This window comes from Stegostoma tigrinum, chromosome 26 (assembly GCF_030684315.1).
Source record: "Stegostoma tigrinum isolate sSteTig4 chromosome 26, sSteTig4.hap1, whole genome shotgun sequence".
Lineage (NCBI taxonomy): Eukaryota > Metazoa > Chordata > Chondrichthyes > Orectolobiformes > Stegostomatidae > Stegostoma > Stegostoma tigrinum.
The window spans coordinates 7,618,580-7,632,187 of record NC_081379.1 but is presented as its reverse complement, the minus strand read 5'-3'; the positions used below and the strand labels follow the sequence as shown (position 1 = coordinate 7,632,187).

Below are 13,608 nucleotides of genomic sequence, written 5' to 3'. Positions count from 1 at the left end.
CAGGATCCCCAAGAGAAAAATTTCTGCAGAAGGCTCTAGACATGAAACATCAGCTTTCCACTGACGCTGCTCGGCCTGCTGTGTGCATCCAGCTCTACACCTTGTTGTCCCCAAGAGAAAGCCTTTATTTACAAAGTACCTTGCAATTTCTCTCAGGATTTTAAAATTTTCTTTCATGGGATGTGAACATCATTAAAAATTGCCAACATTTATTACTTGTTCCAAATGGCTTGAGGTGGTGGCAATATGCACCATCTTTGTTAACTGCCATAGTCCATGGTACAAGTACTGTGCTGCTAGGGAGTCCAAGATTTTGACCCAGGAAAAGTGAGGGAGTAGTAATATATTCCAAGGCATGGTGAGAGACTTGGAAGGGCATTTGCAAGTTGTAATGTTCCCACACATGTGCTATACTCGCCCTTCTAGGTGGTAGAGGCCAAGTTAGGAAGGTGCTGTTGAAGAAGTATTACTGAATTACAGCAATATATCTTGTAGATGCTGCCACTGTATGTCAGCTATGGAGGCAGTGAATGTTTAAGAACATCCTGTAATAATTCATAATGGATGGATTTGAAAAGCAGTCAATCCTAATATATATCTGTGATTTCCAAAAATAGACAAGTATGATATTTCAGAGAAATGTCTGGATTAATTTAGATAATAAAATCACTGCAAATCCATACAAATTATATCAGAAGATTTTTAGAAAGAATTATTTGCATATGTTCAGGAAGGACACGGTCTTGCAAGTCAGATGTCTCAAGAAGTTAAGTGAATCATATCACTGTAGCTCTCAGACTGGAAGTGTAGTTTGGACAGTGAATGTTGAAACCCTAATTAAGGGCCAACTACCAGCCAAAGGGCAGCACTTCAGCTTCATAATCTGCCAATTTACAGGCATTTAGCACAGAAAAAAGAAAGTAATATTTTCTAGGTTTCATATACAAGACATTTTTAGCCAGGATAAAAGAAGTGAAAGAAAATAATTCAAAGTCACCTGATTCCATATTTGAGTTAAATTACATGCACAGATAAATACCCTGTTCTGTTATTATTAGCTCTCGAAATTAAATGCAACATTTCAACAGGGAGAGAAAACATTTTCAAACAGCAAACCATCAACCTATGTCATGACAATGCAACAGAACCATGAAGCATTTTTGGACACTTTTTTCACTTTTAATTCCAAGATGTGTTATTTTTAAAAAAGCTGCAACAGAAAAATTATGGATTAAAATTAAGACACTGTCTGCCAAAGTCCAGTGTGAGGCCAATGGAATGTGGTACATGATCAGGGAAACTATGAACAGAGAGACGTGAGAGGAGAGAACAAGGGGACGGATTCTCTTCCTTCTCAGCAGCAAGCTACCTCTTGCACAAATGACCTAGCGGTATTATTGCTAAGCTAGGAATTCAGAAACTTAGCTAGCTAATGGGGACTGGGTTCAAAACCCACCATGGCAGATGGTGGAATTCAAATTCAATTTAAAAAAATTTGAAATTAAGAATCCACTGGAGTGTTGGGAAAACCCATCTGGTTCACAAATGTCCTTGAGGAAGAAAATCTACTGTCCTCACCTAGTCTGGCCTACATGTGACCCGGACCCACAGCAATGTGGTTGACTGACAAGTGCCCTCTGAAATGGCCGTGCAAGCCATTCAGTTGGAGAGCAGCTAGGAAGGGGCAATAAATGCTGCCCTGCCAGCAATGCCCAGGACCCACAAGTGAATACAAACAAAAATGCTCATTTTACTCATTTGAGTTCATGAAAGGCAAGGGTTAAGCAGACAGTTGCAACTGTACTGAAGTGGACTAGTAGGACTGAATGCTCATGTGCACCATTAGCATGCTGTGAAGGTCATACTTGGAAAAACTAATATCTCTTGTGCTGTAGGTAATGCGTGTCCACCTTGAGTCCTGCTAACTAGTTAAAAAGGAAACAAGACAAGACATGGCTCACTCGCATACAGGAAGGCAGAATTCATATCACAATCATTAGATGCTATAAGTACAGAATTTGCAAAAATAAGAATTGCAAAGCTAACTTCTCACCTATTAATGCAAAACTACCAGTAACCCACACTGCTTGCCACAGTATCCAACTATCAGCTCTTGGCAAACAATTCAAACACTAATCTTTACATTTTTCGAACTTTGATTTGCTTGGACTCACTTCCTATTTCTAATCACTGTGTACGTGCATTGTGTTACTAATTCTTCTTGCATTTAATGCTTAATAAATTTACTTTTTATTCATTCAAGAAAAGCTGGCTTAATTGGCTCCTTTCAAAATAAAAGTTCACAAGGGAAGGGATCCTTTATAAATTAATCTTACTACAACCAACCAAAACGGAGGTTGAAAAAAAATGGAGAGTCTGTTCATCCCTCCTCACACTGGGGCTAACAGTTGGGGTACCCTGTTTAGAACATTAAGAAATTGGGGGACCTCACGTGGAGTCTGCTTTTCTGCTCCTAGAAGCTGACAGCCCTACTGTGAATTCTCAGCATTTGTCTTAATTCATATTTTGGACATTACATCTCAGGTTTCAAATGCTTTCATTGGAAAACACAACAAAAAAAAATTATAATGAAATTGAGTGAAAATGGTTGCAAACTTTTAAAGCATGGATGGACTTAGAGCTTTGATGTTAATTATTAACCTGTAAGCTTAAACTTTGAACAAATTCAGCTACTTCATTCACTGTTTAAAGACAGTGGTTCTGTTAATATTTATTTTTTATTGTGACATAAGCAACATAGTTTGCCATCAAGTTAATACAACCAACTTGGACTGTATCACATTCCAGCAGTGACTAGATGCAAGGGAAACCATGATTACCATTGTTCTGCAGAGAAAGGATTACACAGTGTTAAATTAATTTCCTTTGCAATTATTTCTGAGCTGGAACTTCCTTCTGGATTTTCAAATCATGTATCACCTTAGATCATTGAAAGCTTTGAGTCAAATGAATGAGAGGTCAGACCTGCCCATTGGTTTGAGCACATAATACAGGCTGACGTTTTAGTGCAACACCGAAGGAGTGTTCATTGTCTGACTTATCACCTTTCAGATGAGATGTTAAACAAGGAAATTAATGCATTTACAAAGCAATAAGTCGTCACCAAAGCATCAGAGCTCTGAAAGCTGTGACAAAGTTAAACATATTTGACTGTTGAGAGAAGTACCAGCATTTTAGGAACAAACCAGTGACAAAATATATTGCGTCATGGATGGTATGACTAATTATTGCATCGGTTGTCATAGTAATTCAGCACAGAATACAGAATATTGGGTCAGCTCAGGCAATTTATAACAAACAGAAGAGTTAGAACATGGAACATAACAGAGCAGTGCAGGCCCGTCATCCCTCGATGTTGCGTCGACCTGTGAAACCAAACTGAAGCCCATCGAACCTACACTATTCCATTATCATCCATATGTTTATCCAGTGACCCTTTAAATGCCCTTTCAATATCATTTAAGTCATTGTGAACTTCATTGATTAAAACAGAACACTATGAGAGCTGTAAGGCTCAGAAGTTTCACCTGCTGGTGTCAGAAGCTTAAAATTTGCAAGTTTTGTTTTTCCAAGGCTACTATGGAAAGCAAGGCAGGAGATTGCCAGGGCCCTGGCAGAGATATTTAATATCTCACTGGCCACAGGTGAACAGTCAGATGACTGGAGGATAGCTAACGGAGTTCATTTGTTCAAGAGGAGCTGCAGGTAATCACAGACCTGTTAATTTGATGTCAGTGGCAGGAAAATAATTGGAAAAAATTCTGAAGGACATGGTTAAATCAATACTCGGAAAAGCCAGGAGTAATCAACACGGATTTGTTAGAGGGACATCCTGTCTGATGAATTTAATGGAGTTTCTTTTTGAAAAGGTGACTACATATATTGGCGAGGGTAGTGCAGTCGATGCGGTTTACTTCAGTAAGGCCTTTGACAAAAGGTCGCACATGGAAGGTTGGCCTAAAAATGTAAGGGCACATGGGACCCACAAGTTGAATCCGAAACTAGCTTACAAATAGGAGGCAAAGAGTAATAGTGGAAGGTTGTTTTTGTGATTGAAGGTCTGTGACCAGTGGGACACTTGCTATTTATTACTTACAAAAACAACTTGGATGTGAATGCTGAAGATTTAATTTTTAAATTTGCATGTGGCACAAAAAATGGTCTGATATTGATCAGCTGGTAAATTGGGCAAAGCAATAGCAGATGGAATTTCATCCCAATAAGTAAGAGGTAATGTATTTTGGGCAGTCTAATAATGGAACAAGTGAACAGTAGGTCCCTAGGGAGTACTGAGGAACAAAGGGACCTTGGTGTACACATCCATCAATCCCTGAAGGTACCAGCACAAGTAGCCAGGGTAGTGAAGATGATTTATGGAATGCTTGCCTTCATTAGTTTGGGTATAGAATACAAAGAAATCTTGTTACAATGTTATAAAACATTGGTTAGGCTACAGACCATATATGTTAGGCCACACGTAGAATAAGGGGTGCTGCTCTGGTTGCCACACTCGTGGAAGAATGTGATTGCACTGAAGAAAGCACAGAGGAGATTCACCAGGATGGTGCCTGGGATGAAAAGCGTCAGTTATCAGGAGAGATCAAATAGTTTGGGTTTTTTTTTTCCTGGAACAGAGGAGGCTAAGAACAAGTTAGTGTTTTAAGTCTGATAAGACTCTCCTTTAGAACGGAAAGGCTTTGCGAAGTCAGGAGGTGAGTTACTCAATGCAGAATTCCCATCCTCTGACTTGTGGCCAGAGCATTTAGGGTGTTAGTCCAGTTCACGTTCCGGTGTAACCATTCTACAATTTCTTCCAAAAAGCATCACTTGACATTTCTCGTTGTTTAATTGGAGGCTGAGGGGTGACCTTAAAAAGGTTCATAAAATCATGAGGATCATAGATGAAGTGAATAGCCATGGGTAGGGGAGTCCAAAGCTCGAGGGCAGAGGTTCAAAAGGTGAGAGGGGAAAGATTTAAACAGGACCTAAGAGGCAAATGTTTCACACAGAGGGTGGTGCACATATGGAGAGAGCTGCCTGAAGTGGTGGAGGCAAGTACAATTATAACATTTAAAAGACATTTGGGTAGGAAAGCTTTAAAGGTTTATAGGCCAAACACAGGCAAAGGGGACAAGTTCAAATTATGGAAACCTGGTCAGCATGCACAAGTTGGGCCTAAGGGTCTGTTTCCATGCTGTATGACAATGACTCTAATTAAATTGAAGAGTTTTCAGTTTCAACAGCTACATTGTTCTAGTCCTAATGTTCACGTTTTTTAAAACTGCAATATTCAGAAATTCTGTTTAGCCAAAATGTAGAAGTATATATTTCCTTAAGATGACATCAAGAGATTTTTATTGCTTGGTTACGTAAACACCCACACACTGATGAGCATTGTTACATCACCTTACAGATAAAGTGAATATTTGACATTCTGGATGTTAATGACTACATGAAGCAGCACAGCCTTAAAAGATGGAACGTGGATATTTTTCATGATGAGCCCGAATTGAGCCACTGAGAATGGTGCATTCTGCTGCCTACCTTTAAAGCGGGTCCTTTCTCACTTGCTCTTTCACTTGCTCGTTTCCCTTCTAAACCAAGCTGTACAAAAAGCTCCAGCAAATTCACAAGAAGTTCATCAACGAGTTGCTCCCCCTGCAGGTTAGCTGCTATGTTAGCGAGGGCATTGATAACTGCCAGGGAACAGTGCCTGAAATGAAGAGAATCAGGATGGTTTACGTAAAAGTGTTACAGTAATTAGCCCAATAAAAGCTGTGTTATTTTTAAAAAAGACTTTTCTTCTCATAACAAGCTATACACTGAAATCTGGAAAGATGGAAACCACCGAACACAGTGGGCTAAATAACCCTTCTCCATTTTGAGTGCGAGCAGCAGCGGAGGTAAGACTGACCCGGAAGACTGCAGCTAAGGTAAAGCAGTTTATTTTTAAAATTACTTACCGGTAGTGGGCAGCGGTGTTTTTCCCCTTTCAGAGAAGGAGCGGGAGCAGCAGAGGAAGTGACGAGGACCAGAGGGGCAGCCGGGAAGGAAAGCAGTGACCATATATAATCAGCAAGGCGGCTAAACCCGAGACTCTACAACTGTAGAGTCTCCCACCCACCCTCCTCCTCTAACCTAGTTAATAAGGTAAGGTTCATTCTAAACTTTCTCTATTGAATATAAGTTTGTTATTAATTTGTTATTATTACTTGATGTAAGCTTTCTACTTTAGTACTGAGTGGGTGTTCAGATAAGTGGGGTATGGATGCTAGGGCAGTTGCTTGCTCCTCCTGTGGCAGGTGGGAGACATGGCACACATCTCCGCTGGCTACATCTGCGGGAAGTGCACCCAACTACAGCTCCTTGAAAACCGTGTTAGGGAAATGGAGCTGGAGCTGGAGCTGGATGAACTACGGATCATTCGGGAGGCAGCGGGGGTAATTGAGTGGAGTTATCGGGAGTTGGTCACTCCTAAGGCTCAGGACAAGGATAGATGGGTTACAGTTAGGGGGAGGAAAGGGGACAGACAGACAGTGCAGAGATCCCCTGTGGGCATTCCCCTCAGCAATAAGTATACCGTTTTGGATACTACTGGGGGGGATGACCTACCAGAGGAAAGCCATAGTAGTCAGTTCTCTGGCACTGAGCCTGACACTGTGGCAAAGAAGGGAAGGGGGCAGAATAGAAAAGTACTCGTGGTAGGGGACTCGATAGTTAGGGGAATCGACAGGAGATTTTGTGGTCAAGATCGGGATTCCCGGAAGGTATGTTGCCTCCCTGGTGCCAGGGTCCGGGGCGTCTCCGATCGGGTGTATAAGGTTCTAAAAGGGGAGGGCGAACAGCCAGAAATCGTGTTACATATTGGCACTAATGATATAGCCAGAAATAGGATTGAGGATATAAAAAGTGATTTCAGGGAGTTAGGATGGAAGCTGCAGAGCAGGACGAACAGAGTAGTGTTCTCTGGTTTACTACCAGTGCCACGAGATAGCAAGGCAAGGAACAGGGAGTGGGCGCAGCTGAACACGTGGCTACGCAGCTGGTGTAGGAGGGAGGGCTTCAGATATGTTGATAATTGGGATGCCTTCTGGGGAAGGTGGGACCTGTACAAGAAGGACGGGTTGCATCTGAACTGGAAGGGGACCAATGTCCTGGGTGGAAGGTTTGCTCGAGTAGTTCGAGAGGGTTTAAACTAGTATGGCAGGGGGGTGGGAACCTGAGCTGTATACCGGAGGTGAGATTTGATGCAAGTGAGGCAGTAGCAAGAGGTAGACCAGCTAGTGGGCAGGATTTTCCTGGGAAGGAACCAAGGGATCGGTTAAAGTGTGTTTGCTTTAATGCAAGGAGTATCAGGAATAAAAGTGATGAACTTAGAGCATGGATCAGTACCTGGTGCTATGATGTTGTGGCCATAACAGAGATGTGGGTTTCTCATGGGTAGGAATGGTTGCTGGATGTTCCAGGGTTTAGAACATTTAAAAAGAATAGGGAGGGGGGAAAAAGAGGAGGGGGTGTAGCACTACTAATCAGAGAGGGCATCACAGCTACAGAAGCTTCCATTATCGAGGAAGATCTGCCTACTGAGTCAGTATGGGTGGAAATTAGGAACAGCAAGGGAGTAGTCACCTCGTTAGGGGTTTACTACAGGCCCCCCAATAGCAGCAGGGAGATTGAAGAAAGCATAGGTCGGCAGATTTTGGAAAAGTGTGGACGCAGTAGGGTTGTTGTAATGGGTGACTTTAACTTTCCTAATATTGATTGGAACCTCCTTCGAGCAGAAGATTTGAATGGAGCTGTTTTTGTAGGTGTGTTCAGGAGGGTTTCCTACGCAGTACGTTGACAGGCCGACGAGGGGAGAGGCCATTCTAGGCTTGGTGCTCGGAAACGAGCCGGGGCAGGTATCAGATCTTGTGATGGGAGAGCATTTTGGTGATAGTGACCATAACTGCCTCACATTCTACATAGCTATGGAGAAGGAGAGGATTAGGCAAAATGGGAGGATATTTAATTGGGGAAGAGGAAACTATGATGCGATTAGACATGAGTTAGGAAGCATGGACTGGGAGCAGTTGTTCCATGGTAAGGGAACTATAGACATGTGGAGACTGTTTAAGGAACAGTTGTTGGGAGTGATGACTAAATACGTCCCTCTGAGACAGGCAAGAAGGGGTAAGATAAAGGAACCTTGGATGACGAGAGCGGTGGAGCTTCTTGTGAAAAGGAAGAAGGTAGCTTACATAAGGTGGAGGAAGCTAGGGTCAAGTTCAGCTAGAGAGGATTACATGCAGGCAAGGAAGGAGCTCAAAAATGGTCTGAGGAGAGCCAGGAGGGGGCACGAGAAAGGCTTGGCAGAAGGAATCCGGGAAAACACAAAGGCATTTTACACTTATGTGAGGAATAAGAGAATGGTCAAAGAAAGAGTAGGGCCGATCAGGGATAGCATAGGGAACTTGTGTGTGGAGCCTGAGGAGGTAGGGGAAGCCCTAAATGAGTTTTTTGCTTCTGTCTTTACGAAAGAAACGAACTTTGTAGTGAATGAAACCTTTGAAGAGCAGGTGTGCACACTGGAATGGATAGAGATAGAGGAAGCTGATGTGCTAAAAATTTTGTCAAACATTAAGATTGACAAGTCGCCAGGCCCGGACCAGATTTGTCCTCGGCTGCTTTGGGAAGCGAGAAATGCAATGGCTTCGCCACTTGCGAAGATCTTTGCATCCTCGCTGTCCACTGGAGTTGTACCTGAGGACTGGAGAGAGGCAAATGTAATTCCTCTCTTCAAGAAAGGAAATAGGGAAATCCCCGGCAATTATAGACCGCTAAGTCTCACGTCTGTCGTCTGCAAGGTGTTAGAAAGGATTCTGAGGGATAAGATTTACGACCATCTGGAAGAGCATGGCTTGATCAAATACAGTCAACACGGCTTTGTGAGGGGTAGGTCATGCCTTACAAACCTTAGAGTTTTTTTGAGGATGTGACTAGAAAAGTTGATGAGGGTCGAGCTGTGGATGTGGTGTATATGGACTTCAGTAAGGCATTTGATAAGGTTCCCCATGGTAGGCTCATTCAGAAGGTCAGGAGGAATGGGATACAGGGGAACTTAGCTGTCTGGATACAGAATTGGCTGGCCAACAGAAGACAGCGAGTGGTAGTAGAAGGAAAATATTCTGCCTGGAAGTCAGTGGTGAGTGGGGTTCCACAGGGCTCTGTCCTTGGGCCTCTACTGTTTGTAATTTTTATTAATGACTTGGATGAGGGGATTGAAGGATGGGTCAGCAAGTTTGCAGACGACACAAAGGTCGGAGGTGTCGTTGACAGTATAGAGGGCTGTTGTAGGCTGCAGCGGGACATTGACAGGATGCAGAGATGGGCTGAGACGTGGCAGATGGAGTTCAACCTGGATAAATGCGAGTTGATGCATTTTGGAAGGTCGAATTTGAAAGCTGAGTACAGGATTAAGGATAGGATTCTTGGCAGCGTGGAGGAACAGAGGGATCTTGGTGTGCAGATACATAGATCCCTTAAAATGGCCACCCAAGTGGACAGGGTTGTTAAGAAAGCATATGGTGTTTTGGCTTTCATTAACAGGGGGACTGAGTTTAAGAGTCGTGAGATCTTGTTGCAGCTCTATAAAACTTTGGTTAGACCGCACTTGGAATACTGCGTCCAGTTCTGGTCGCCGTATTATAGGAAAGATGTGGATGCTTTGGAGAGGGTTCAGAGGAGGTTTACCAGGATGCTGCCTGGACTGGAGGGCTTATCTTATGAAGAGAGGTTGACTGAGCTCGGTCTCTTTTCATTGGAGAAAAGGAGGAGGAGAGGGGACCTAATTGAGGTATACAAGATAATGAGAGGCATAGATAGAGTTGATAGCCAGAGACTATTTCCCAGGGCAGAAATGGCTAGCACGAGGGGTCATAGTTTTAAGCTGGTTGGTGGAAAGTATAGAGGGGATGTCAGAGGCAGGTTCTTTACACAGAGTTGTGAGAGCATGGAATGCGTTGCCGGCAGCAGTTGTGGAAGCAAGGTCATTGGGGTCATTTAAGAGACTGCTGGACATGTATATGGTCACAGAAATTTGAGGGTGCATACATGAGGATCAATGGTCGGCACAACATTGTGGGCTGAAGGGCCTGTTCTGTGCTGTACTGTTCTATGTTCTGCGTTCTATTTCAAGAGACTGGTGCAATATGCACTAACTCTGCCAACTCAGAAATCTCACCAGAGAAAAAAAAAATCAATTGCCAGAAATGTTTTGAGCAAACCAAGCAATCCCTCATGGCGATCATTTTTGTACAGCATTGTGTGTTTGGAAACATGGATGCTATGGTATTTGTGTTAGTAAATCAAAGTTAGTTAAGACTTACTAATCTTATATAGTGTTTTATGTTCCAATTCACAGACTTGTGGTTTCGGTGTTCCAAAGTAATTTATAATCCAAAAAGTTTTGAAACTCAAATGACCCGCCCTCCCAAATTTCTAAATTGCAGAGGTTCTAGTGTAGCAATGTTACGTTACAACTCAGTCTGTGGTGCAGCATACATTTCAAGTTGCTGATACTGTGTTGCTCTTATTTGGAATTTCTCCAGAAATGAGACAACAACCCCAAGAACATCCTTCCTCCAAGCCCCCAACATTCAAACAGATCAAAGCAGCACTAAGATATAATAAGTCCCTTTAGGACAAGTTGCCATGGCCTCAAGAGTATGATTTACAAAGGTAGTGGTCTGAGGGCTTAGTCACTGTTAAATAAGAACCCCCAAGGTTACTTTGGCTTCTATCATGAAGAAAGAACAGAAACAGTGTGGTAGTTCAATGTTCCCTAAATCACAGGCTGTTCTGACTTGGACGTAACATTATTTCATCACCATAGCCGCATTAATATTTTGGAATTCCCTGCCAAGAGAGGACAGTCCTCACATTATCACTACAAAGGTCACAGAAGTTCAAGGAGAAGGTGCACTGCCAACTTCTCACAGCAACAATGAATGAGTGATAACTGTGGCCTCGGCTGGATCACTTACATCTCAAGATGATGAGCTGTTTTGAAATAGCTGCCTGGTTTAACATAACTTTTTTTGCTGACAAAAGAAGAGACGCTTTCCAAGATTTTAGCCTTGCATTCATAAGAAAAGGGTGCTGAATGTTTGGCAAGTCAATGCTATTGGTCAAGGATTGAAACAGTGAAAGACTGGCCACAACATTTGAAAATAAAAAATGAATGATGCTTAGACAGTTTTTTCCTGTTTGTAGAGAACAGGATCCATAAATGAAGTATCCAATAAGCCAAAAGAGCTACATGACGAACCCAGTGGGTAACTTGATCATTAGTGTAATTCCCAGCCCATTCAGAATTGTTCAGCAGATGCTATCCAATCACAGAACACCACCAAACATCAGGTAATCATAGTCTGAGTTTTGAAAGTACAGGCTTATGCCCTGAATTATGATGATGTGAAATACCCTATCTGTAGAGGTAACTGATGAAGATGCAATGGGAATCTGCAATAGGAAATTGGATAAATATTTGAAGGGAGAGAATGGAAGGTCGAGAGAGCAGGAAAGTGGGACTGGTTAGGGAGCTCTTTCAAAAGAGCCAGCACAGGTACAATGGACAAAAAGGCCACCAGTATGCTCTATGAGCAAGCAATAAAGACAGTTTTGCAAATTTTCATTTGAGAGTTCTAATCTCCCTCGCACAATCAGGAAGCCATCCTAAGCAGAAGACAGTATTTCCCAGTGTCTTGCCAAGCAAAGCAGCAGTCACCTCTGGGGCTGGGGTCAAAGTTGTTTTAGAAAAATATGTTGATGCAGGTCATCAGCCCACCATAATTTGCCATGAAATGGGGAATGGCACAGGATTTTATGGAAAGAGGAGATTACTGGCCAGCAAACAGGCTGCTTTGCTCCTTGGGTTACCTCCCACCCAAATTGTAACCCAAGTAACTAGGAATGAAGGTTCTCAGATTTAACAGTTATGAATTCTTTCACTCATTAGGTCAAGAGGAATGCAATATGTGTACTGTTTAGAAGAATACTGCAAAACCCTACCGATAGCCATGATCTTTGTGGTCTTTAGTTGCTGAGTAAACAACTGAACTGGCTTTCACACTGATTTGTTGAAAGAGGTTCCAGACTTCTTGATAAATATATTGCTGTGAAAAAGAAAAAAAAGAGTTGGTCAGCACATTTTAATGGTCTTAGGTAATCAACTTGAGCTGTGGTACTTTGACAGTACCATCCAAACCCTGACCCTTGCCACCTAGGACAAGCACAGCAGATACATGCAAACACCAAACTACAAACTACTCTTCCAGCCACACATCGTTCTATCTTGAAATTATATCACCATTCCTTCACCATGACTGGGTCAAATAATTGCTGGTCCATCCAGGGACATCTTTTGTTTTCAGCAATAATCTTTTAACGTGGTACCTCAAAATATGCCACTGGAAATCTAAATACAGTGCACTGACCTATTCTGTTCGATACAGAACACATGGTACTTCCCCAAAGAACTCCAATAAATTAGTTAACTATGATTTTCCTTTCACAAAACCTGTTTGTCCATTAATCTCTGTTAACTCTTTAACCTTGATTCTCTCTGCACAGCTAGTGCCTGGTGCACTGAATATTCCCAGCAGTTTCGGTTTTTATTTCAGGTTTCCAACACCTGTAGTCTTTGACTTCTAAATAAAATCAATACACTTGCCTCCTTCCAAATAATGGGTTGATTGGACTACCAGAAGATCTCGATTCAAGAGGATGAAAGCAACAGATGGCTAGATGCGATCTTCCAGTTAGATTTTGGCTCTTTCCAAACATAAGCTACCATAATTATCAAGTAAGGATAGTTTTGTGCAGCAGTCTCTAGTTCAAAAGGCAAGACTACTGGAATTACTCATGCCAACAGTGTGGAACAAACAGAAAGACATCTTCTTTCAGGCCGGAATTTGACAGCAGGACTTTACTTTTCAACCACACCACCTAGACAGCACATTGCATTATATTAGAGTGGATTTCCTTTGATAGAAGAACGCACCTGCTTTCATTTCCAAGGATCTATTCCACCATGTTACCATCAAAGTTCTGAAATTGAAATTTGATGTCCACAGCGCAGAATGTCAAGTGATTTAAATTAGTGTCCTAACTAATGTGAAAATTGCTCGCCAAACTACCTCTAATTATATGACCCGGAGTAGTAAGTGACCGAGCTACAATGTAAATAATTGTCATAAATCATTCCATCTCACTTACATTCCCTGTGATGACCATGCAGCCCAATTGATCAATAATAAGAACATCCAGCTGAGATGGAGGCTGGCAGAATTTCTGCTGCAGGATTTGCAGAATTGGTTCCATCACCTTTGGCGTGTCTCTCATCGCGACAGCAATGTGACCGAGGGCACGGATTGTGTGGTCAGGAATCAAATGGGCATCCCTGGAAGAGGGAAACAAAATCAATCCAACAACAGTAAACTGAGCATGACCATCCTGAGACAGAGATGTATCAAATTCAATTTCTCCAACCAGGGGAAAATAAACACTGTATTCTCTGAATTTTATAAGTTTCAATGACATCATCTC

General features: G+C 42.3%; 1 protein-coding gene across 3 annotated transcripts in view; it reads right to left on the bottom strand.

Moving 5' to 3' along the window:
- The window catches only part of pi4kab (phosphatidylinositol 4-kinase, catalytic, alpha b), a 152,600-nt gene that overhangs the window by 106,956 nt on the left and 32,036 nt on the right, over positions 1-13,608 (bottom strand). For all 3 annotated transcript variants that reach the window (XM_059654937.1, XM_059654935.1, XM_059654936.1), the window contains 3 exons: positions 13,279-13,462; positions 12,073-12,176; positions 5,566-5,734 (listed from right to left, as the gene is read on the bottom strand). In XM_059654937.1, the coding sequence (XP_059510920.1) occupies positions 5,566-5,734; positions 12,073-12,176; positions 13,279-13,462 (457 nt within the window). The remainder of the gene's footprint in view (positions 1-5,565; positions 5,735-12,072; positions 12,177-13,278; positions 13,463-13,608) is intronic.